General features: G+C 38.8%; 1 protein-coding gene across 8 annotated transcripts; it reads left to right on the top strand.

Annotated features, from left to right (window-relative positions):
- Positions 1 to 165: 165 nt before the first annotated feature.
- TRAK2 (trafficking kinesin protein 2) lies at positions 166 to 26,265 on the top strand. 8 transcript variants are annotated; one of them, XM_083865054.1, is made up of 18 exons: positions 166 to 274; positions 6,070 to 6,194; positions 6,329 to 6,390; positions 7,370 to 7,561; positions 11,124 to 11,177; positions 11,941 to 12,011; positions 12,646 to 12,762; positions 13,915 to 14,124; positions 15,845 to 15,923; positions 17,600 to 17,730; positions 17,921 to 17,995; positions 18,604 to 18,741; positions 19,477 to 19,556; positions 20,250 to 20,453; positions 20,574 to 20,872; positions 21,203 to 21,484; positions 21,704 to 21,803; positions 22,337 to 26,265. In XM_083865054.1, the coding sequence occupies exons 3-18, from the start codon at positions 6,354 to 6,356 to the stop codon at positions 23,019 to 23,021; spliced, it is 2,754 nt and encodes a 917-aa protein (XP_083721180.1). In that variant the 5' UTR covers positions 166 to 274; positions 6,070 to 6,194; positions 6,329 to 6,353; the 3' UTR covers positions 23,022 to 26,265. The 8 variants fall into 8 exon arrangements, with proteins under 8 accessions (XP_083721180.1, XP_083721179.1, XP_083721178.1 ...); XM_083865053.1 differs by having other exon boundaries at positions 6,282 to 6,390; XM_083865052.1 differs by lacking the exon at positions 6,329 to 6,390 and having other exon boundaries at positions 18,604 to 18,738.
- Positions 26,266 to 26,415: the final 150 nt, after the last annotated feature.

Genomic DNA, 26,415 nt, shown 5'->3' with positions numbered 1-26,415 from the left:
GCCGCCGGAGCCAGGGCCGGAGGCCGGCGCCGCCGCCGCGCCGCCCGCCAGAACCCCGCCCCGCTCCCGGCCCCGCCGAGCCCAGCGGCGGGGGCCGCCCGCACCACGCGGCCCGGCGCATTGTGGGGCTCGTCACTGGCGGCGGCCCGCCGGGGGCTGTAGTTCTGGGCGGGAGCCGAGCGGAAGCCATCGGGGCCCTTCCTCAGTCGCCGCCGTGTTGCATGCGGGGCTGCGGCGGGAAGGAGCGGCGCTGGAGGGAGCGCGGCTTGGGGCGGTAAGCGAGCGCTCGGCACCGGCCCGGCGCTGCTCTGCCGCCTCACGGGCGAGCGGCGCGTTCCGTGCTCACCCCCCTGCAGGGGTTAACCCTCCCTCCTCTCGCCCCCGGGGCCGTTCCCCGCCGGGCCGGGCACCGCCCGGGCAGGAAGGTACGGCGGGCCGCGCCGGGCGGGCGGCGGCTGCCCTGAGCCTGGCCGGGGTCGGGGCGCGGGGCCCGGGCGTGAGGCGGTGCCCGGGGCTGGCCCCGCGGTCCCGGGCGGAGAAGGAATCCCGGCGCCTGTCTGTTGGCAGCTGACAGGACTCTTTTGGCGGTGGTGATGCTCTAATGTAACATGTTGTGTTGAGCACAGTCTCCAGTATAAGCGGGGGCGGCAGTGCCCGCCGGAGGTGCCCGGGGTGACCTTCAGCGGCCCGGGGTGCCCGTCACCAGCGGCTCCCGGAGAGCCTTGGCACCGCCAACACGGGCCACTCCTCGGTGACACCTTAGCTGTTGTCCTGCCTGGGTATGGAAGGCAAGAAAATTTTGGCTTTTAGCAACTTCTTAATCACATTGTTACATTTTTATCAGCTGATTAAACTGGAGTACGAATGTCTGTCAGTAAATGTCATTTACTCTGTCGACCGTGCTAGTGGAGAAGTGTATGTGGCGTGCTCGTATGTTATCTTTATTGCAAGCTTCAGCTGTTGCCTTGGTGCTGTTTCTTTGTTATGTTTCACAGTTACTGTTGACCGGTTATGACAATCTGATGCAGGTGTTTGATGTACTAATAAATATCTTAAAGCAACATTAGAAAGCGACAGTCGATTTTAGGTTTGTTTTGTAAAAGATGTAGTTCTTAATAAAAATGGGCAGAAACTTATTTTTAATTACACTTCTGACACTGAAGCTAAATTGAAAAAAAAAATTCCGATACCTGGATTTTTTCCACTCTGTAGTGGCAAGTGTGATTATTAGAGCTGTACATGTTTATCGAATTTCTGCTATGAGTGTCTGAAAATGTAGTTTGAAGAGCATTGGAAAACCACAGACTTTCCTGATGGTGGTTTGCCTCTAATAGTGGCCTTCCGGAATGAATACTGTGCAGTACAAGTGCTGTTTTTCAGGAATGATAGTCGTGATTTGTTGATTAGTTTTCCAAGAAGGCACAAATAGAGCATTTTCACAGAAATGACTACAAAAAAGAAGGCATGCTTTTTTTCTGGTTTGATTGCTAGTGATATTTAGGTGACTGAGTCATATAGATCAGTTTGGTAAATTCTGATAAAGAATTATAACTTAAAATGCTGAGCACTGGCCGGGGTGTAGGTCAAGGAATTGAAACTACTTTTTTGGGTGATCAGCCATGCATCGACTGAAAGTGTTGGTTATTTCAGTTAAGTGTTATTCAAGTTACCTTCAAGTATACTTCATAGAAAACAAGCTTGAGTTTTAAAAGAAACTTATTACGGCCTTTATAATGAAATATTAGCAGAGAACTTGGCAGAATGAGGCATTAGCAGAATGCCGCGAGAGCATTTACTGTATTTTATACTCTAACTAACAAATAGACAGTTCATGACAGTTCTTGATTCTTTTGAGATCATAACATTACTACATATATATAGAATTTCTTCTGAAAAAAGAAAATTTGCAAGAAAATATGCATACAGATAGTAATGTTTTGACTGTGCATTGACAGAAAAAAATTAAAAATTTAGGAATTAATAAAACATAGTATGTGTCTTCAGTGTAGGTAACACTCATAGTTTCAGACTAAGGGAGACTTCAATTCAGCATTTGCTGTTTTTGTATTGTACTAAGGGTGATTGGTATAGACAACCTCCAGATGTGTAGGATTTAAATAAATCTTGACTATCAAGCTGTGATATTCAACAGTATGCGTGTATATATGTACATAAAGCATGTATAGATGTACTTAACAGGTAGTGTTGCCACTTTGGAGAATATGAGCTATTACAAATGACAGACAAGAAGAATAAGTGAGCCTGGTTTGGGATAACTGTAGATGAAATAGGATGAGGGAATGTTGTGGCCGGCCTCATGATCCCCATTTGATTCATCATTCTCCAAGGGGTGTTCTCCAGCGTCCCCTCTGAAGCCTTAAACCCATCCCAAAAGAAAAACAATCCAGAAGATGGGAGTGGAAGGATGTATTCTGTTTGATTTCTTACAGTTTCTTCTTATACCATTTTTTAATGATTGAAAGTCTTTTGCAGGGTTGTTTATGATTATTACAGTTGTTCTTAGGACTGTGTTGACATACTCTTTTAAATATTTTTTTCCTTCCATGAGAGAAACAGGCACTAAATAGATTTCTGTAGGGACAGTACTGGCTGAAAATAACAGGTGTTAGGCACACAGCAAATGTTAATTCTGATAGGCAAAGTTTGTGTTTACATAGATTTGTTTTTCAGTTGATAATCCTTTGTCCTTCATCTCCTGCTGGATGGTGTTGAAGAATTTAGCCTGTGTTTCTGAGCACCAGTCCCAGGAATGTTTTGGCACCAATTCAGTGTGGTCATGTTTGCTATAAGAATAGAACTGTTTCATTAACCTTGAAACGCAGAATATGTTGATTGCTATTAGCTGGCTTGACAGCATTCCAGTTTTAGCAATGGAAAAAGTACTGTGTTAATGACTTGATACTATTTTTTTTAATTGCATACTTACATGGCAGTAAAATTTGGCATCTGAGAATAATACACACATTTACTTGGCTTGCTTTTGGAAAATGCTGCCTTCTCTCTTAATCAAGTTAGAATCTTCTTTGTTGTCAAAATGTTGTTTGTGTTACTTGTGGCGTAGCGTCTTGCATCCTGGAATTGTACACAGGAGCAGACCAAGTTTAGTCTTTCCAAGTACTTGTACTTGTACCAAGTACAGGAGCCAGCTGCTCTCAACAAATGAAAAATAGCAGAAATAGCAGTTTAATTAAGTTGAGGTTTAGATATTGTCAGTACAGATGCCAATATTTTGCATACGTTTTTAACTTTTTGTGCACAAAGAAGTAACACATACAGTTATCTGTGGTTTCCAGTTGTAAAGCAACTCCCTCATCTTTCTCATAATTCAGATTTGAATTAGAGTTCTCTAATGGTAGAACATCTTCAGAATTATGTTCTATCTTGAGGTGCCTCAAATCTTTCTGTCTGTATCTGAAATTGCTCAAAGTGGTACTTAAAAAGACAAGAACAATTTTTAATGCTTTATAACTATTTTATCTTTATCGAAGACTTTGGTCAGTATTGCTTTTTCAAGTTAACCTTCACTAGGGCCTTCTGATTCACTGAAGGAAAAAATTGTAAAATCTCTTTAAAGCAACTTGAATTCTCTAGTGCAGATACAGAAGGTGTAGGAATAGTTTCCACTTCTACAAGAGGTGTGCTGTATGGACCCCAGGTTTTAGCTCACTGTTTGGAGCCAAATAATAGCTGAAATGTGACACACACTTGGGGAGTGTGTTAAAAAAAAATGATCTGGAGAGTACAGAAATACTAAGATTGAGATAGGTAGGTATGTATGTATATAAAATGTTGTCTGATATTTCTATCTCTCATGAACATTCCTTGAAAAAGTCTTCTGAGAGCACCACCCTTGCATATGAGTTGTTCTCCAATATTTGAATTTCCCTTGTTTTTTTCCGTGTTTAATTAACCTATTAGTAAAAGATGTGAACATCAATGGGAAATTGGCCTGTGAGGAAGTAGTGGGACAAAACTAATAAGATGTAGATCAGTGTAGAATGAATATAGGAAACTGACGTGGAAATAATCTTTATAAATAAAGATTAAAATAACCTTTATAAATAAATATTAAAATCAATACCTGAGAAAGTTTTCTGGCTTCTCGTTTGGACATGTCTTTCTGCATTCTATTTTTTTCTAGCATGGTCATATATTTTAAAGCCACATTATAAATTGTTTGGGTTTTATTTAAATGTGTTTAATTATAGTTGCGACTTGGAGGAGGAATCCGCAGTTAGGAAATAGTTTTATAGCTGCAGTGTAAAAGGGTCATAGAGTCACTTTCAGGGCGGAACTGCCCAGTGCTTGAATTTCTACAGAAGTTGCCCCATGGTACAGGAAACTAAGGCTATGAGAAGCACTGAAAATGCAAGCATTAACTTTTATGGTGCTTGCTTATCTAGTAAACTTCTTAAAGCTTTTACTAATGAGTTTGCCCTTTCAATTCAATAGCTTGGTGTTGGCCTGTTGCTCTAGAAAACATTTAGCCAAATCACCTTTGTCTTCTTTTTTTTCCTCTCTTTGGCTGAACTGAAATTGACCTGCGACAAACAGTGCTTCTGCTTTGCACTTAGAAGAGAGATTAAAACCAATCTTGAGAAGTAGCAGCATTCATTTTTACGTTTTTAAAACTGAAGGGAAAAAGATTGGGTTAAGAGTTGTGAAGAAACTATCCTATGCTGCTGAACTTTGTCTAGCTATATAGTGACTCTTGTCACTACAAAATAAAGTCATTTGCATGTGTGGATCTACAGCAGTCTTCTTAAATATCTTCTATTGTGCTGTATTAAGTTGTTTTAGAGAAGGGAGTATGTATAATTCATGCTTTTCAGCAATCCATTTAAAAAACAGCCTTTAGAAAAAACCTTTTTAAAAGGGCTAGAAGCATCTATACATTCAGATAGAAAACGTTTCTGAAATGTCAAGTGTTTCTTTTTTATAAGTGTTTAATATGCAGAATAATTACAACTGATAAGCCTAGTACATACATAAAGAAATGAATGACAAAACAAGAAAATACTGCTCACAAGTACGAACTGGCCTTAATGGAAGAAAGTTCTTTTTTGATCTCCTGCCAAAGTGTACAAGCAGATGAACTGGCAGAGTCCCGGCTTGCTTTAAAAAGCTCCTGCACTGTCCATTTTAATCTTGTCAAATGAGAGGTTGCTACAGACAGCAAAACAAACCTCTGATTGTTGTGCTTGATGATTGGAGATCTCAGGAAACCGTTAAGAGCAAATTTTAAATTAATGGAAGATTTTAAGAGAATTTTACATTAACTGAATGCCAGAGGAAGGAAAAGGGGACTTGTTTTGTCTTCAGTTTTATATGTTTCTGTCATCTAGAACTATTATTTTATAGGGAAGGTGGTTAATCAGTCGTGGCAAAGGAAAAGCATATTTTTACTTTATTAAACTCTTCTGATAGCTTATCTGAATTAGTCACAGTAGTTTCATTATCTGGTTTACATGAGTCTCTGCTGAAGAGAAAACACAAATTTTACCATGATCCACAAAGTAAATTTCTGACAGGTCCAATTTTTAATTAACAGACTCCTAAAGGAAAAGACACTCAAGCAAACAGTTGTATAAAACTAAATTGTTTAACAATGGAAATGTTAAGAGTGATGTTTTTAAAATCCTGACTTTAGAATCCATCACTTTAAATAAATGTAGTGGCCTGAAGAAAATCTCTGTTTAGTTGGAGCTGCTGTCTGTTAGCATAAAAAGGAAATGCCTCATTTCAGTGAATGACCTGAATACACTAAATATTATGTGAAAGAAGATGAACAGTACAGACAAAGAGATATTTGACTAAGTCCATGTTTAAGGTGAGATGTCTGCAAGAAGAAAATGTATTTTAATGCTACCTTTTACATGTACTGTGGAAACTGGAAATAAAATGCTTGTTTGCCTTTTTTTTTTTATTGTTAATTATAGTACAGAAGGGAGATTCAGACTGAAAAAGACAAAGTCATACCAGTTTACCTCTCTCCTTTGAAAGAGTGAAATCTGTTAAACTTTGGCATTCCCTTTGTTTTATTTTTAGGTGATGGGTGAGCTGAGAAGCTGGTGAAGCTTACATGAAATACTTCTACTGATCAGTAGTAGCCCAGATGAAATTGGCATGTCCTAGGATGGCAGTAGATCTGGAGTATGAACCAGCCTACAGAAGTGAGTTGATGCCAGATTTGTGAGTCTCTGTGGCGTGATGGCTCTCACTTACTCTGTCTCTAAACCAAAGCCATCTTTTTACCAAAGCAATAAAGGAATGATGCACAGCTTGATTACAGAATGGTCTTTTCAAGGAAGTGAACTGTGAAGGAAGGACTCATGAGTTTTGATCCCAGGGGCTCGGAGAGCATCCCTGGTAAGTTGAACAATTACTATTACAAATCTTGAATGTGTCTAGCATGTCATAAAGCACCAATCTGCAGACAACCTTATGTTTCACAATCTTTGTATTGCTTATGTGATATTGCAGAGGAACAAAGACAGTGAGTCCATTTGACTAACTTGTAAAGTCAGTGTGCACTGTAAAATAATGTTTGAAAAATTCTCACTGTCAATAGTAAACATTGATGTTTTTTCCATTGAAAGAAACTGCAGATAGTATTCATCCGGAGTGGAAATGTTGTGAAGATAATCATTGCATACCATTGATATTTTACCAATTTAGTATTAATGGGAGTTTTTTTGCAATGATTGTGAAGATATTAAGGGACACACACAACATCCCACAACACATAAAGAGCTAAACTTTGCGGGGGTTTTAGTATCATGTTTCTCAGAGTGTGATTCTGTAAGGATGATAATGTAATTTTATACTTGTTCCCTGATTTCAAAGCAGTATTTAGTTGATTTTACTTACTTTTAAGATTGTTTACATCTATGTTCATTATCAAACCAATGCCTAAAACAGAAGAACAAGAAAACTATGAATTTCGTTCAGAAAAGGGAAGTGTAACAACTATGAAAAGTCAATGAGACTTTAGGAAATCAATAGCTGATAAAATATAGGTTTGTGTTTTAGCTCAAGGAAAAGAAAAAGATAGAAATTGAAACTCATTACATACATTATATTCAGGAAGTTGGAGGGACACAGTATATCATCTTTTCAGGAAGTTTTTGGGTCAGCTGGGAGTGAGGAACTTACAAGTATTGCAGTATAAATCAAGTATTGATTCAGTAAATATTCTGGTATTTTGTCTGGTACAGAATAATTATTTCCAAATCTACTGAAGATTTATGAAATATCTTAGAGTGCATAAAATGTATAGTACTGCAGCAACACTTAAATTTTACATATATTTAACAGTGCACTATTACTGGCATTCACTCTCTTTCAGATGGCTGCTCCCATGAGGACCTTCCTGAGGTGGAGCTGGTGAGCATGCTGGAGGAGCAGTTGCCAGACTACACCTTACGAGTGGACTCTCTGTACCGGTATGAAAACCCAGAGTGGGCCCAGCCCATGGCTTGCCATGGCCGCCTGCCGGAGGTCGCTTCTGCTCGTGAGGAGGACTCCTTCCATTACATGAGTGAGTCGGTATTTATTTCCCCAAATGTTGAAGATCAGCATTTGGATACACAGTTAATATTGGTATTAGGAAATGGTCAAATCTGGAAAACTTTGGGCAGGTGGAAGAAAAGGCTGAGTTCAGGGGAAGTGCCTGTAGTTCAGGACTGCAATTCTAATGGCTGATGTAGGATGTCCCTTGACTGCCTGATCATCAGATTACACACTGAAGTAAGAATGGGAACATGTGATAGTGAAAAAGAGGCAGAAATCTAGAATTGTGCTAGAAGAGATGTAATACAAAAAGTATGAGTATGCAGCAGCTCTGTTTTCAGGAGTGTTAACAGTGCTGTGGTTGATTTGGTGCTGTTCCCCTGATGTTTTGTATCAGCAACGTTTGTAAAGTGCTGTCAGTGGTTTCTTCTGGAGATAGGAAAGAAATGAATGGCAGATAGGCAGGTACTAGATCAATGTTGATCACTGTCTTCCAGTTCTGAAAAGACTAAGTAACTTATTCCTAAACCTGTCAAATGATAAAGGAGAAAATGGACAGCTTCACTCACATGAAGAAACCATTATATGTTGAAAAGTAAATGTATAGAAAGTTGCTGAAAGAACTGAACACTTACTTGCTTGTAGTTTCTAAATGTTTTCTTGTGAGGAGAATGCACTGTAATCTCTTCAGAGAAATGGGCAAGTCCTGGTTCCTCCATATATTGGAACTATTGGAACAAACCACATAGAGCGAACTTGTTGTTTATATACAATCTGTAATGATTATCTCTTCTTTGTACATGCCACCTCTAAAAAGTTGGGTTTTTGTCATTTTTCTTTATAGTTTAAGCTTCCCAAGGGTGCATAGCAAAGGAGTAAGAAAGACTAAAACAATATATTCCAAGAATGCAGTACTCGGCAATTTAGAGCGATCTTGTTATGAGTTGACCTTGCAGGCTTTGAACTCTTTTAACTGTGGAAAGTAATTGGAAAGCCACTTAATGTTTATTGCTCAGTCTGTTTTTTGTGATAATATCGCAAGCATAAATGATTTTATAGTCAAGGGAATGTTTTGTACTTCACTGGAAGCAGCTGTGTAGTCGATGGGGTGTGTACTTGCCTCTAAGTGTTAGTTATAAAGAGATGGGATCAGAGTCTATCCATGCTGGATGGAGCTTGACATGAAGCGCGGCTGTGCCGAAGCTTTCTGCTCAGCACCTCACCCGCGTGATGGAACACTGGGCTCCAAAGGACCTTCAGTCAGTGTGAGCTTGCATTTTCAGCCTGCAGGGACAGGGAGGGGCTTATCATCAAAGTTTTAATGGAGCCTGTTGTGTATTATTTGGCTGTCAAGGTACTGCAGAAGGGCTGTCTTCCTGTTTCTCCTAGAGGGAAGTTCTTTTCAAATAGAGAAGGTGTCCTGTGAAAACTGTAAACTGCTTGTTTTAAAGGAGTTTTAAAGCAGATTTTTAAGCTATAAATGTTTGTTTTGTAACAACGACTGAAATCAAATTAAAAGATAGCTGTTAAGCATAACATATGAAAGTACTCTTAAATGATACAAGAATTAGTTTCATAACTGCTGAGTCATATAAACTCAAGATAAATATGGTTTATGTTTCTTCTAGAAGTTGTCCGGACATTTTTTACACTCGAAAGCATAGTAGCTTTTTTGATACTAGTAACCTACAGGGATATACTGGGAAGGTCCCAGACAAATACAGATATAAATCAAATTCTAGTTATAATTATTGTTGAATAACTTGCTGGTGAAATTTTAATCTTTCTTTGTTGTCTTGAATTTGGAATAAATGTGACATGAAGCATGACATTTAGGTGTGTATCTTCCTCCCTGTGTATATGTATGGAAACATTTTTATAACTTTCTCCAAGACAGAATGCTAAATATATGGTTTGAGTGAATTTGTAGTTGAGAAAAAAGCCCCAAAACAACACAGCAGTTTTTGCACTTGAGCTCCTCCTCTTTTTATGGCTGCTGCTGGCTATAAGAAGGTCTGTCCCCATAAACTGTTGGGTTCACACTGGCTGTGTTTTCAGTGAGGTGGAATAATATTTTCTGCTTCAATTGTGCTCCCATAAGAAATCCTGAATTACAAAAGATCTCTTTGGAACTACTTTGTATATGTGAATAAAGGGTCATGGCACAATATAACAAGAATTTTAACCAAAATGAAGAGTTGCTTGCAACTTTCACTCTACAAGGTGAGTATTGCACGTGCATGTTCTCAAGAGAGAATTTTAATAAACTTCATATAGTTTTGATCCTGTACTGAGAGAAAATACTGAAATTTATATAGAGCTAAGTTTCAAAGCTGTTGGTTCTGTGATTTTAGTTATCAGAGTAAAGATATTTGCTCTTGATTTTAGGAACCTGAGTAACCTTATATAGAATTAGTGTAAATTTTTATTAAAGGGACTTGATAGAGATGTGTAACTTAAAATCACCTGCTAGGAACAGTTACCACTGGAGAGCTGGCTATAATATTCTGCCTGTAATGGCTGTAATTTAGTTATGTATGTGCAGTGAATTTTCCAAGTTCAAATAAGCTAGATGAGTTTGGAGTCCCCTTTCAGCAGTCAGTAGTACAGCAACTAAGAAGCAAAATTGTCTTCCAGATGCATTTTATGCTACTGATAGATATGTACTTTAAATTTAGTGGGGAGTTTCTATTTTTTCCCTGCTTAGGAATACATTTAGTAAGTGACAGTGCTATAAGTGTGTTCAGTTTTTATGCCTACTGATCTACTTGATGAAAAGCATTTGGTTTGTTACTTTGATATATATATTTTTTTTAAGCTTATAGAGAAACAGTAAAACTTTTCCTTCTGTGTTGTTCTTCCTGTTCTCCTGTCTTTCGAGATTACAAAAAAGTTTCTTTTGTTACTAAAATGCAACTTGGTTTTGATCTTAGCATGCCTGTAGTGTTATGCTTTAAAAGGTTAGTTTTGGGCATTATGTATGTAAAGGGTATAGACAGCTTATATAACATATGTAAATAAAGTTAGTGTGCACTTTAGATTGGCACTTACTATCTCGTAACTAAGTCTGCAGTCCTCAACAAATCAAACAAAGAAAAGAACTGATAAACGATACTGTGTATTCAGAGTGAGATTTAAACAAGGTAGAAGAGTGGAGGAAATCTTAAGATCAAAGCCCTAGTAATCTCATTTTGCAGTTCAGTGATGATGGAATTAGTTTCAAAATGAGTTAACTTAAACCTTCAGCTGAAGCAGATATTTCTGTAATTTTTGAATTTGTGTTGCTGACTTCTTCACTTTAATGATCCTGACTTCATAGAGCAAAAATAGCAAATTGCTGTTGTTGAGCTTAGCACAAACATTCGTCAGCTCACACATGTATGATTCTGCTTCCAAAAGAAGTTATGTTTAAATGATTCCCTAAATGGCCTAAGAAAGTGTTAATAGGGAAAAAACTATGTTTGCACATGCATTTATTTTTTGATTGTGGTAGATGCATGCCAGAAAATCACCTATTTCCTTACATTTTAATTCTTTCTCCTCTTTGTTCTCTTTTTCCCCTCCATATCTTTCATTATCTGTCACTCTAGCTCTTATTGAACTTCCTTCCTCCTCCTTGGATGGATCTCACAAATTTGCCCAAGGTAATTGAGATGCCTTTGTTACTACCATCTTCTTTTTATCAGGACATGAACTAGACCAGAGCTTTGCGGTTTTAGCACTGTGTTTTGTTCAGAGGTGTCACAAATTCTTCATGCTTTGCTTATTCCTCACTCATTCCTGTTTATTCAATCCTACTGTTTCTCAGTCTTTTAATAATTTTACAAACTCTTCAAACATTAGAGTCACTTGATTGCTAAGATAGCATTTACACCTACATTTGAAACACAGACCTATCTAATTTTTTCATAATTGTTTCTAAGATGGTCAAGCCCTTAATAAATGCATTTTCATGACTAGTCTCAGGGGTCTCCATACTTCCTGCATATAGCTGTCACACAGCCTAGTGGGAATTTTGCTTCAGGGTTAAAGTATGTGCTCAGCTATATTTGGATATGCTCCAATATACTCTTCCACAGGCTGGAGGATTCAATTGCTTAGTTGTATTCAAAAAGTTGCTCTTAGGAGTTTTTTCTCTTTTTTCTAAATTTGAAGGATGTCTGAGCACCTCAAGTCTTAGTTAACATTGCTGAAAGGTGTAAAAGTTCAATATCTCGTTTATCAGTCCACCAAATGAGTATTGTTTCCCATTTCTTAAGTTGAAGAGGCATTTTCATAGCCTCTGCTGGCTTCATCAGCCAAGTACTGTATTTGTATACAAACAACATCCTCTGAGTTCAGCTCTCCCACCTCCCACAATCTTGTTGTCTTTCCTTCAACAAAATAAGCCTGTTTGTCTCTCTTCAGTTCTTGGCACAGGTAATGCGGAGCAGAAAGACTACGGTGAAGCTGACATGGTCAAACGTCTTTTAGCTGAGGTATGCTTGTCTCTATCACTGTGTTAATACAGTTGAGGGAATTTATTTGAAGGAGGCTTTTATTCAGCTGCTGACTATTCTGATCCTCTTCAAGAGCTGCTTATCAAACACATGGGTAATGAGAAGCTGCCCATTTGCTTGCACCACCTCAGAAACAAAATTTAACAAAACTCTGGGCACCCATGAAGCCAGTGAGTATAAGAAAGAAACAGCTTTCTTCTGATTTCCTGTTGCTCCTCTGCTTGTACCCTTTCACCACTGTTTAAGATGAGCATTCTGGTCTGGAGAAAGTGTCACTGGGAAGGCCACAGGCCTAAGTAAATGGGATTTTTGTGTGTGTGTATGATTCACACTCAGCACAAACCCCAAAACTGTGCCCAGGTTTGGTGCTTTCCATTCCTGTTACTGCAGATGGTTGTGGAAGAGATTATGCTGTATCAAAACACAGTTATGGATGTGTTCTGGATCCAAATGATGAAGCATTAATAATTTTCTAACAGTGTTGATCCATTTGAGAGTCAAGGGGGATCTCAGAGTGGTGATGCATTGAGCAATGTCTAGGAGAATCTAAAGCTACTCTGAATTTAAACTTTACATGATCAAAAGGAAATAATTTTTCTCATTTTGTGAGCAGAAAGATCGGGACCTGGAACTGGCAGCGCGAATTGGACAAGCTCTCCTTAAGCGAAATCATCTGTTGATGGAACAGAATGAAGCACTGGAAGAACAGTTAGGACAAACTCTAGACAGAGTAAGTGGTCACTTTCCTTTCTTTTTTTCTTTATTTAGGGATTTTTTACTTTTTTTTTCTCTTTTTTTTTCCATTTATGGTGGTGATAAGAGGATTAATAGAAATACATCATTTCGTAGTGACTGGTGGTCTCAGACTACAGAAGTGTGCTTTAATATCAGTCTCCTAATCATTGTTCAATCACTTTTTGCAGTCCAGGAATTGAAAAAGAAGATAACATATTGTAATTGGTGAGAAATTATTAGAATATTAGATATCATTAGAGTGTATCAGACCATCAATCTGATTTCTCACCATTAAACTAAAAATGGACAAATATAAGGCAAAATAAGAGATTGGTATCTAACATAAGCTGCTATACCGCAACCTCCACAGGTGAGGAAACACAGAAAATAAGCTGGTTAATGGGGTGCTTACACTAAGAGTAAACAAATTAATAAATAAGATGTAATGAAAAGTGAATTTTCACCAGGCTCTTCTGTCCATTTCTTCCTGTAAGCACAAATTCTTAATCTAACTTTTTCTTTGTTTTTCTTTCTTAAAAAAAGAATTAAATAGTTGACAAATAACCCTATGGTCAACAGATGTACTGCAAACTACAGTGAAATGGATTCAGCTGCTTGTATAAAACAGTATGCAGGTAACAAGGATGTACTCATAATCAGCTGTAGGACAGCATAAACTTAGATATTAGTATAAAAATGTAGATAGGCAAAATAGATTTTATCTAAATGAGATCTGTCTCTTCTTTTGTTTTTAGTCATCCTATGGGTCATTTAATATGCATACTGGAGGGGAGCACTCTGTACATGTAAATAGTTGTCTCTCAATCCTTTTCTCCAGAAACAAAATTACTCAAATTCAGAGTAATGGCCATGATCACAATGATAGTTAGCATGTCAAAATGAAATGATGTATCAAGGCAGCTGAAAAATGATTTTTCAGTAAACTATTTAAAAAGTAGGTTCTGTCCACTTTTGTGGTGTCTGGAATTTTTAGTCTCCCTTGCAGTGAAAAATTAAGATTTTGCAAACTTCCTGTGAGATAAAGGGAGGTGTGAGCTATTCAGGAGCAGTTCTAGAGGCTGCATAAATAATATATATTGTATATGTAAAGTGTATTTCACATGGTGGTGATCTTCACTGGTCCTAGGTTAACCAGCTGCAGCACGAGCTGTCAAAGAAGGATGACCTGCTGCGTATTGTTTCCATCGCTTCTGAGGAGAGCGAGACGGATTCCAGCTGTTCAACCCCGCTGCGCTTCAACGAATCTTTCACTGTCTCCCATGACCCACTGCAGCTGGATGTCCTGCAGGACAAACTCCGAGAGCTGGAGGAGGAGAACCTGGCTCTGCGATCCAAGGTACACCCCACTGAGGGCGTGTGCTCTGTGTGCTGGGTGTGAAAGGAGTCGGGTTCAAAATCCATCAGGGTTTCTCTTGAAGCACATGGCTATTTTGTGTCACTGTGTGCACATCATTTCTGAGCACTTTCCCCCTATGCCCACATCCTTCTGTTTCCTTCATTCTTCATTGTCTCCAGAGTTCTCTAGCAGTCTGTTCTCAGTGCAGTTGTGATACATGGTAAGGACCCAGCAAAAGTACTTGGACACATCAGGCCCTCAAGCTCATGCAGTTTGTTTTGATATAAATCTGACTGCAATGAACAGGAGTATTTGGGGAATTCCATTCTGTTGCCATTGTTTTTGTCAGAAGATATTTAAGGGTTAATAAACTTCCACTTGAATTATTTTGAAGACACACTTAGTTGTGACTATGTGATCAGTTTCTCTATTTTAACCCGTCTCTTGTGTGTGTAAAACTTGAATACAGGAACTAGATGTGCCATTAGAAAGATAGATACTAAATGGCCAGATAAAAAATGGCTATAAAATGGAACCAACAGCAAAGGTTCCAAGAATTGGAATCTATGGATGCAGTGTCTTTTCTCTGGTAGTGAAGAATGGAACTTGTAAAATAGGACATTGTTTAAAATTGGGGTTTTTTTGCTGCTGAGTGTTTGTAAGTAAGGTGAGAGTTGTTTGTGTGTGTGTGGTGTTCTGATTTATTTTATGTGAACTGTTCACAATAAAAGCTTGTTATACCACAACCAGACCAGATTGTTTCCTTGTTTGTTGACTTTAATGTTAACAAAAAACACTTCTGCCCTTGTTTTGTCTCCAAAATACTCAGCCTGAGATGCGCATTCTTCCTAAAACTCCCTGAGACCAACTGGATGTGTTAGTAGTGCTGTAGGACAAGAAAGAGAAGATGGAATTGCCTTTATTTTGCTCCTAAGCTTGTATATGATTGCACAAGTTTACAGACCAGCCAGAGCTTAATTATTCTGTGATATAACATAACCTTCAGTGACTTGAAATAGCCTCAATTACAATGAGCCTCTATTTGCTTTTTTATTTCTTTCCATGCGACAGCACTATATAAAGAAGTGTATTTGGCTGCACTTGTGTAAATGTACTGTTTGCTGTTAAAACCATTTACTGAGTTTTGCAGTGTGAGTCCCTTACTGGCAAACAGTCCTGAGTATAGAAGACTTGTCTGTGCTAAATTAAGTATTACCATCCTCACAATCAAAAGAGAAGTGGGAATCTAGAGTGCTTCATATTGTTTAGATATGTTGTGTTACTCAGTCTCTGGCCTGTAAAGTGTAGTCTAAATAGACAAGTCAGGAATATGGAGAAAAGCTGCTCTACCGAGGGCTATTCTGTGCCATAAGAGAGTTGGCTAACATCAGTCAATTTTCAAGATTCTTTTTTAAACTTTTTTGAAACAAATTGCTTATTTCCGATTTCTGTCTTGGTTCTCTTTCCCTACCAAATGACATCTTTCTGCAACATTTTTTTTATTACAGCCAAGAGATCAGGCTTTGCTTATGTGTCTGTCTGTCTTTCACTCAAAACACCTGTAAAATTCTGGGAAACAGGTTATGGTGGAAAACCCAGTTGCATAGAATTTTTAAAGAGAGAGGAGAGATTCTTCAGTTGCAAGAATTTTAGAAGTAAAAATTTATAATATTATAGATAAAATGAAATTGTTACTGATAAATGAATAATTTTCTTAAAGGCTTGCCATCTGAAGTCAGAAACCATTACATATGAAGAGAAGGAACAGCAGCTGGTCAATGACTGTGTCAAAGAACTCCGTGAGTATCCAGGCTGTGTTTTGCATGGGCAGGATGGTAGGTGAAATACCTGGTACCTACACCTTCTTAGTTAACCCTGAATCCAAAAATGAGCTTCACTAATTCATGCCAATCATTGAAGTCTTGCCTTTGCCCAAGAGCAAGGTTGTTTCTGTATTTCATCAGGTTTCACTCTGGCATTCAAATTCAGCACTGTGTGTGTCGTGTTCAGAAGGGGAACATTAAGGTAATGTCCATAAACTTTCTAAACCAAAGCCCACAGACACTAGAAAATCAATAAAATGTTCTCCTTGTAAATTCAGCACACTTGACACTGAAATGGGTCAGTGTATAAACTCTTATAACTATGAACACATTACTTCTAAAATGCATGTTATGAACCAAAGTTAAATTAGCAAGTGGCTTAATTTGTCTAGAGCAGTTGTTTGTATTTGCTTTGGGACTGCTTATTTGCAAAGAATTGCAGCTACTCTTATATAAATGCATGCTAAGTATTCTGAAACAATAAAGAATAATACCTTTTTTTATCTGTAGTCATTTGATGTGTACTACTTCCTTGGTGCATAATAACCTTAAATTATATTTAAGATTATTTTCTTCTATACAACCACCATAAAGAAGACTGGGTTGCTGCTTTATTTTTCTTGTTACAGGTGGTCATAAAATACTATGGATTGATACTTAGTTAGTTCATTTACTCTGATCCTGCTGCGATAATACGCATCTTTTGCAAATAGAGTTAGTTCAAATATGCTCTCCTATTTACCTTCAATGAGAATGTCTGTAAGTTCACTTTTTTATTCAGTTCTATAGCATGAGTAGGCAGGCATGCTAGGTAATTTAGACTCACAGAAGGAATCTCCTCCTAAAGCTGTGTTGCCTACAGCTTTAAAATTTGCATTTTCAGGAAAAAGGTATCTGACTGAGCTTAAATGCCCACAGGCCCATAAACAAGGCCTTGTTTTGCAGTAAATGTGTGAGGTACAACAAGCACCAAAGCTGTAGTGTGACCTTTATGCAAGATTGATCAGACTTTCTTATGCCTTTGCAATGCTTTCAGGGCAAGTGTACAAACAAGGCTAAATGCATAAAAATGTTTCAGCTTTTGGAGTTGTTTTGTCATCTCACTTCGTGAAGCACTTGCTAAAAGAAAAAGAAAAGAATCAAGGAATTGTGTTCAGTGGATGTTTGGGGGATAGATAGTGACCAGGATCAAGAGTGTATGTTACAGCTGACAAGGTTCAACCAAATGCCTTTGCTTACAGTGGCAGTTAATAACAAGATTAATTCAGAACTAGACTTTTCCACTTTTCCAGCATGTTCCAAGTCTGGCCTTGGTCATGAGTCATTACCTCATTTGAAATTGTTTTATTGTGGTCATTTCACATATTGGTCATGTGTATTTCAGATTCTGCATGCTTAGTTCTTAATATATTACACCTGCATTTGAAATTAACTCTTTTTCTTCCTCCTCCCCACTGTTAGTCTTTTCCTCATGGATGTTCTAAGGCACCTACTTTTTTATGTATTATGAGTTGATTTCCTAAGAGTATTGGAGGTTTTGCGGATTTTTGTTGACTTTCACTCATCCTTTCTAGGGTTTAGGTTTGGTTTGAGGTTTGGTGAGGTTTTTTTGTGGGAGAAAGTCTTGACCAAGACACTTTTGTGTTTTGTAGGGCAAACAAATGCTCAGATTTCCAGGATGACAGAGGAGTTGTCAGAGAAGAGCGAGGAGGTGATTCGCTACCAGGAAGAGATCTCATCCCTTTTGTCCCAGATTGTTGATCTTCAGCATAAACTCAAAGAAGTAAGGGAATGCTGATAAAGTGTCCTAAAGCATGCACAGAGGTGTCTGTGCTTATAGCATGCAAAAATTGACCTGGCAAGCCACGGGGTTGCACTGCAAGAGAATGGCTGTTCCAGGAAAGTCTGACTGAGGATTCATTCTCTTGGGGAAATCAGCTGAGAAAATGACAAGCACCTTCTTGTGCTTTCAGAATGTGATTGAGAAGGAGGAGCTGAAACTTCACTTACAAGCCTCCAAAGATGCTCAGAGACAACTGACAGCAGAGGTACTCAAGACATCTGTAACATACATTTAGATAAATGTTTGAGATAGAATACAGGAGGAGGAAAACAGAGTGTGGGAACTACTGCTTTTTAATTATGTAGGATTTTAATATTTCATTGTGTTACATCATATGATTGGAGGAAAAGAATAATTATTTTACTTAAGCCTACACAAATATTTTTGTAGTTCACAGGAGTATAAAAGGCAAGGAGTGTGTTTCAAATAGGGAGGTCTTACTATGAGAGAAAGAGAAGAATGCTTTACTGTGAATATTGCTGATTATATCAACAGTACTGCAGCTTATTAGATTTTAAGGCAGTTCTCTTTTTTTACTTCTTTTGCATCAGTAGTTAGTTTTTTTGCATTTTTCCATGTATTTTCCTTTGAATTTCATCCTGCTTCTTCCTCTTTTGAATCTTTGTGCTTTGTCACTAACACCGCTGCAGGTGCTGTGCTGACTGTTGTCCATTCCAGTTGTGAGCATGTGCCCTGCAGCTGGAAGACTCTTCCTGTGTTGAATCAGCCATTCTAGGTTACTGTAGGAGTTCATTGAATTTCACTCTATCTTCTCTCTGAAGAGGTCATGTGATGGCTTCTCTTCTCTTCCAGCTCCATGAGTTGCAAGATCGGAATGTAGAGTGCCTGGGGATGTTGCACGAGTCCCAGGAAGAAGTGAAGTTGCTGCGCAGCAAAGCCAGCTCTTCTGCTTGTCTGTGCCACCCACAGTCCCGTGGAGCATTTCCTGTGGTAACCAGCACCTCTAGCGTGGCACACACAGCTGTGCCAGTGAGCAGCTCTAGGAGCACAACAGTCTTTGCAGGAGCTGCAGCCAGAACTACTTTGTAGTAGGCAAAGGAGCTGATCTGTTGGTCTTTCAACTCTTCAATTTGTGCACTTGTGAGAAATTTAGAGAAGTAGTTAGGAAACTAACTGTTCACTTGACATATTTTGACACTGCGATTATTTTTCCTTTTTATATGCCAGTTCTGTTTAATAAGGGAAAGGGCATGCTCTATAGCTTATGCTCAATTGTGCTAGTGTCTTGTTTGATGTTGGTGTGAATTTTGTAACTCAACAGTGTTCCTTTAAGAAATACAGCATCTCACATACTCAAAAATCTAGGAATTCTTGAGGTTTTGGTTGGTTGCTCTGTGTGTACAGAATCACTCTGTGTGCACTTGTAAGAAGTGCTCTTAAAATTGTAGCTTAACTAAAGCAGAGTACATAAAGAAACACAAAGAAAAATCAGATGTTGTTAATGAACACTGAACCAATCCTGATTACACATGGGTGTAATTATGCTGGGAAACTGTCCCACGTGCCCTTCCTTCAGGGGCAGAAGGGTTTGTACAAAACATACTGATGCTGGGCAAACAAATGCAGATTATTAAAAGTAATTTCTAGAGATATTTTCTGCTAAAATTATCAGAAGGGAGACTTGAATCCAATTTGTCAACTCTTACGGTGTCCATTTTTCTCTAGGATTCCCTTGCAGCAGAAATTGAAGGGACAATGCGGAAGGAATTGAGTCAGGGTGATGAATCTGCTCTCTCCAAGCAAAAGTATGTTTTCAGATCTCTATGTGCTATTTTGATATTTATCCATAGACTTGTATTAATTAATGTGAAACCGATTTCTCCATAAATGCATATATTCCCTCTATAATGTTTTCATTGTAAATAAAAAAATGTTTGTAGTATTTGGTAATCTTTTCAATTTTGAAACCTGCTATTCTTACTTGGTTCTATGAAGAAGGTGCAAATTGCTAAAAGGGTGCTATTTCATTCTTTAATTTGTGAAATTTTTTGATCCAAATTCTCTGATGCACAGGACTAGTTTTAGCTCTTAATGCTTATAGAAAAATTACTGAACAAATGACATAGCGTAAAGACACATAACAGTTTTCAAAACCCTGAAGACCTGTTTGTGGCTCGCATAATTCTGAGCAAGAAGTAGTAAACTAAATGTGTGTTTCTGAAAGCATATACAAATTAAGTAAGTAAAACACATACTTCTGAATAGTCTAAAGCAATTATCAGTAGAGGTTCAGGTCTTTCAGGTAAAAAAAGTGGTAATTCTGATACTTAATAGAGTAGATCTCCTGAAGACATGAGCATTTTAGGCAGTCATGTTTTTCTGAACATCTTTTTAGTGAGGTCTCTGCAGACTTTTCAAAGTTTGTTTTTTAGACATTGTTCTTTGTTATATCTTCTTTGCTTCTGAAAACCACGTTGGTTTGCTTGTCTTCTCTGCAGGGGTCAACAGAAGCGGGTGTTTGACACTGTCAAGGTTGCCAATATCATCCGTGGCCGCTGCTCTTCCTTTCCTGCCCCGTTGCCAATCCCTGGATCAAATCGCTCGAGTGCTGTTATGACTGCAAAGCCCTTCCAGTCTGGCGTGCACCACTTGGAGAGCCACCCACGGATCGCCCTGGGGAGCAGCTCTGACAAGAATCTGAAGTAGGAAGCTGATTTAAAGAACTGATCCAAAACTAAACTCAGACTGGACTTCTGCTGTATAACAGAGAAATAGTGAATTTAATAGGCTTAATATCTATTATTATTTGATGTTTCTCACAGAGACGCTCACAGTCCTGGCCAGCCGGGAACCCCTGGAGACAATGACCTGGTCACAGCTCTGCACAGGCTCTCCCTGCGTCGTCAGAACTACCTGAGTGAGAAGCAGTTCTTCGAGGAGGAGTGGGACCGAAAGATGCATTTGCTGGCTGAGCAGAAAGACGAGGCTAGTGGCTGCAGTACACCAACAGAAAGCTCTTTTTCCCCAAGTACAAACTCAGAATTCACAGATCTCTCCGCCAGCTCTGGTAATCTCCGTGTTCTCCTACCAGAGAAGTTGCAAATTGTCAAACCCATTGAAGGTAAGAGGCTGATCTTCCTTCTCTCATTAGCAGAAAAGGATTTTATATTTGCCAGCTAAATCATTGTGTGTATAGCTAGGTATGATGTGCAGTAACAGGAAGCAGTAGTATTTGGTAGGCTCCATGCCAGCGAGCTCATCAGCATCACTTTCTGTTTGGCTTTCCTAGAGGGTGCTGAGTGTTAGGCTGCTTCTTGGCATTGCCATCCAGTGGATGTGTGGATCACAGTGTGAGCACCAGCCAGCTGCACTGGTTTTCATAATGCATTCTTGTAACTGGATACAGTGGTAGGTAATGGCTCTCTGAATCTCTTGTCTTTTGTCACACCAGGATCTCAGACCCTTTTTCATTGGCAGCAGCTTGCTCGACCCAACCTAGGCACCATTCTTGACCCAAGACCAGGTGTTGTTACTAAAGGCTTTACCCCTCTGTCTGATGATACTGATGTGCACCACATCTCTGACCTGGAGGAAGATGATGAGGAAGAGGGTGAAGGAGGTATAACATTTCAAGCACAGCAGTCCTTCCCTGAAGAAAAGAAATGTGCACTGGCAAAGCCAGTGGCAGGGATTTTCCTGCCACCTATTACTTCAGCAGCAGTACCACTCACTGGTAAGTACCACTACTGTTTCTCCCTGATTCTGTTTAGCAGGGTCCTTTTCCCTATGGAAAGTATTTTACTGTGTGGTAATGCTGTCTTTGCTGTTTTGTTCTTTACTTCAAAAGAAAGGACTCAAAAAATTAGCAGTGATAATAACATTGTCTTAAACTTTGATTCATTCTTGTATGTCTTTTTTTAACCTCAAAGGATGTAAATTCTTTACATTGCAGCCTCAAATCCAGGGAAGTGTCTATCTTCAACAAATTCCACATTTACCTTCACTACCTGTAGGATCCTTCACCCATCTGATGTCACTCAAGTTACTCCCAGGTATGAGGACTGCTAACATCCTAAATGTTGCTGCATAGGATTAAACAGCTACTTTCTGGCTTTTGGTACATGGACCAGTTTTAAAAAATACTAAAGTAGTTAGGCAACATGTAGCAGGATGTTACTAGTAAAAATAGTTGCAATTATAAAGAGAAATTTGGAATTCTCTAGAGTGAGAGTTAAAACAGGTTAAGGTAACTTGAAGTAAATTTTAACTCTTAAGTAGCAGATGCCTTTTATCATATAGCTATTGTGGAAAAAAAGATTCTATGATAATTTATTTTCTGATTCTGTTACATTTTTTTAAACCAACTGGATGACTATGTTAATATTCTATCTAATAGAGTACAGGTAAATTGAAGGTAAATTCATTGGTACTTTGCAGAACAATAAATCTGAGTAGTGAAGCTTTCACAGCTAGTAGCAATAATTTGTTTTTCTTGAGTCTCCTGTGTACTAAAAGGCAAATGAAGAGCAGGTATAAAAATGTCTAATGTGTGTATATTCTCTGTTTAAATTTTATTTTCTTTCAGCTCCATGAGTGCTCCATTTTCGCTGGGGAATACTGGCAGCAGCACTGGAAACTCAGTAGTGAGCACTCCAGCCGTTCCTTACAGACTCAGTATTGGAGAATTTCTCACCAACAGAAGGGACTCAACTACTATCAGCAGCACAAGCAGCCTGGCTAAACTTCTGCAAGAACGAGGCATCTCTGCCAAGGTTTACGACAGCCCCATGTTAGAACAACTGCCTTTGCTACGACCCTCTCGAACTCTGCCCATTCCTTCTACTCCACCAAATTCTCCTTCGCATTCACCTTGTCCTTCCCCTCCGCTGTTTGAGCCTCGAGTGCATCACTCAGAGAATTTCCTGGCTTCTCGCCCAGCAGAAACTTTCCTGCAGGAAGTGTACGGCCTAAAGCCCGCCTCCCGTAACAGCCCGGACGTCGGGCAAATGAAGATGAGCCTCGTGGACAGACTGAAGAGGCTGGGCATTGCCAGGGTGATCAAGCCCCCTGAAACACAGGACCATGGCAAGACTCAAAGGCCAGAGGTTGGCTTGCAGAGGCGGGACTCAGCTGGGTTTTTAAATGCAGGTAGCAACTTAATGGCAGGACTGAGAAGAAACCAGAGTCTTCCAGCCATGATTGGAGCACTGGGAGCTCCTGTTTGCACACAGTCATCAAATCCAAAAATGGATATACTAAAGGAAGACTAACTGGCCTGAAAGGTGTTTGACTTAGAGCACAGTAAATAATTGGAGGTATGAACATCCAGTACAGGCATTGTTAGGTGTGTTACAGAAGAGTTGGAGAAGGCATGTGCATGTTAAAATGTGGGAGAGACAAGTGTTGGGACCAAGGACCAAAGGAACATTGCTTGGGTTTGAGGAAGAAGGATTTTGTGGGAGATAGAAAGGTAAAACCAAAGCTTTATTTCAAGACCCCCTTCAGCATCCTGTCTTAACTTAGTTAGAAGTGAAGACTATTACAGACATTTTCAGTGTTTTAACCATTTAACCTGTAGGTGTAGATATTTTATTTTTTTCTACCATACACCCATAGTATTTACTAGTTGTTTGCAGTCAGGCTGCATAATTTAAATATAATATTAAAATAACAGTCAGTCTGACCATTAGCATTATCAGTCCAAGTTCCTCTCTGTAGCAAACAAATATGAAAACTTGGAATTTTTAAAAATCCTTTTATATTCCATTTCATCAACTCTGCTGTTTTGAAGTCCTCCTCACTTTGAGAAGTGGGGGAGAAAAGCTCTGTGCGAGAAAGTGACACTTCAGTTTACAAACACAGGATTTATATTCTGAAAGAGTGCAATTGTATTAGTGAAGTATTAACAGAAGTTAATTTCTTTCCAGAGCTTGTGAACAAAGCACACAGAGAAATGTGCAATGAATAAAAATTAAGAAGCAGCAAAGTGTGTCTTGGGGTGCAAACATCAAGCTAAGAGATCTTTCCAAAGTGTAGTGTGCATCTATTTAAATGAGGATAGCTTTGTGCACACACACAAATATCTCAGGCACATTTCAGCATTGCAAAAGGAAATAAACCCTAGGTGCTTGATTCAGGGTTTCTTTAAAGACTTGAATGGAGAGCATTTACTTCAAGGAAGGTGTTGGAAGTTCAGAAAACTGCCTCTTGTCTTGCCAGGTACACATGCTGTATATTTGAGAGTTCTCCAGCAAACTTAATGCCTTTCATTCATTTATTTCTGATTTTAAGCAGGATTTTGTTTCAAAGATTTCATTAAGAGCAAAATTTGCCAGTCTCTATATAGAAACAGGAAGAAAAAAGCTGGTGTTCTTTGTAGCATTTTAATGAATATTGAAATCAGTGAGGGAGTGTGGTTTTGAACATGGCTGAGGAAGACTTTCCAACTCAAAAAAAGAACTTCATTTTAGAAATCTGGTTTCTGAGTGTTAATCATCAAAATATTACTGCCCATGCTGCTTTTTTGGTTCCTTCCTGTCCAAGGTTCTAATCATAAGTGAACAATTTACAACAGATGTTTTGTGTAAATTGAGAAGTTGTCTTTGCTAGTGACCTGAACAGAAACAGCTTCTTAGTCTTTATGTAAATTTTCACTGTACCTATCAACATTATAAAACGATTTGTTTCCATACAATTAGATTAAACAGTTAAGTTTACCTTGCCTGTTACCATGTAAGTGGGGTATAGCTGGCAGCTGTTTGGGGGTGTGGTGTGAAGCATCGGTGCAATTACACTGATTTGCATTTGCCCTAAGGCACATCCTCCATAATCAGCACCCTCCTTGCTGCAGGGGTGAGGGGAGTAGGGCAGGAAAAGAAAGCTTCTTAACCTTGTTTATAGGAAATTTGTAATGTGGCCTTCCTGATTTAGCAGTTCTATAGATCTTGTGATGACTCTGATATTTTTTTTTGTAAAAGGAAAAGGAGTAACCACTTCAAACTTGCACAGGGATTCTTAGCAGAAGCTTGTCTGTCAGCCGCGCACAGAAAAATTCAGGAACTCCTGGAGTTGCCTTTTGCTCTCGAAGCAAAATCTTCCACTTAGAAAAGGTGAATTTTATTTAAAAGACAATATACGGGTTAATTTTGTTTTTTAAATGAAAAATATTTAATTTTTTCATGTAAGTATTTATGTTTGTATGTATTTAGCTGCACACGGTATCTTGCCTAGCTACATAAGGTAGGAGGGAAAGGAGGGAGTCCAGTGTTGGTCTCCAGTGGCCTGAGATGGGTATGTCTGCTGTATGTATGTAACTTCCAGGGAAACAAGTTAGCAAAAGCTTAGACAGTTTGGTATCAACTGAGAAGTGTGTAGCATGTCAAAAGTCCGTCCATTTAATGTGTTTATTGTAGGAATACCTGAGTTACAGATAAATTTTTGAAGGTATTACACTGTTTCTAACTGGCTTCATAAGATAACTCCAGCCATTGGATCAGCAGAGTGGCAAATCAGCTAAGGCAGAATTCCTTTGGCAGACCATGGTTCAGGTAAAACTAATCTACAAGCATATAAATTAAATGCATGTTTCTCTTGGGGAACGCTTCCCTATTCCATAGCCCAGCAATGTAAACTGGCTCAGTTCAAACAATGCTGTGGATGTTGAGATGTCAGTTTATTCTGTAGCTGAGGTGTATCATCAGATACTTTACATAAGGCAAAAAGAAAATGGAAGAACCTCTATACCATGGTGTTTGTGTGTGTTTGCCCAGCTGGTTGATGGTGTGGTGCAGTGTTGTTCAAATTCCGTCATGCATTTATGCCTTTGGATGGTCATGCACAGTTTGGATATACATGCCTGGCCTGCAGTAACAGGGAAAATTGATACTTTTTCCAAGTTTACCATTTTGTGCCAAAGCCTAGAAGATAAACCTTTTTTTAATAATGTCTGGTTTTGACAACCTTTTAGAAGTTACCATGATTCTAGGAATGATTTGGCTTTTGTTGTCTCCAGTAAGAGAGGTGAGAGGTGACAAACTTGCATGGCTGACATCCTGCACCAGTTCTTTTGAGTAGAGGTACACCTAGAAGGAATGGAGAATTACATTTTGGCAAAGGTACTGTTATCTTGCAGGTTTGAGTCAAACATGCATGCTAGAAGTTGCTTGTGCAGGTTACAAGAGACAGAATGGAATTCTTATATTTATTTTATTCCAATTGTCTTAAAGCACAAACTTAAAGCTTTCACTGTTACTTTTTTGATAAACTCAGTGATACCTGCATGCTCAAAATACCTGTGATCAAAGTTAAACATCTACTGCAGTTGAATAGCAACAGAGAGGGAAGGAGAATAATTGTTTGGGCTTCATTTGGCTGTTACATGAGGGGATTACACACAATGTTTGAACAGTCTGGGATTTTCATGGTATTTTTTCCATCTGCTTTTTGCACTTACTGTTGTTTCATAGTGGAATGTAAATTTGATAATAAACATGTATAACATGCCATTTTTCAGTATATTGCTGATCTTCTGTGGTTTGTTCCAGATCTCATCTGTACTACAGTGTTCTATAACAAACCTAAAATCAGGCCTTTTTGTGGCTAAAATTTATAGTGATTATTATGCTGTACACAAGCCTAGTGGACTGAGTAGGTATCTGCAGAAGT

This window comes from Zosterops lateralis (assembly GCF_965231275.1).
Source record: "Zosterops lateralis genome assembly, chromosome: 7".
Taxonomy (NCBI): Eukaryota; Metazoa; Chordata; class Aves; order Passeriformes; family Zosteropidae; genus Zosterops; species Zosterops lateralis.
The sequence above is the reverse complement of the archived record's forward strand: the minus strand, read 5'-3'. Positions and strand labels throughout refer to the sequence as shown.

Bases quoted from the DNA above. Each gene is read 5' to 3' on its own strand.
- TRAK2 (XM_083865050.1), top strand. From the start codon at position 6,137: ATGAAATTGGCATGTCCTAGGATGGCAGTAGATCTGGAGTATGAACCA. The intron at 14,125-15,844 runs GTACACCCCACT...ATTTTCTTAAAG, and splicing joins ACCTGGCTCTGCGATCCAAG to GCTTGCCATCTGAAGTCAGA. The intron at 20,454-20,573 runs GTAGGAAGCTGA...TGTTTCTCACAG, and splicing joins AGCTCTGACAAGAATCTGAA to AGACGCTCACAGTCCTGGCC.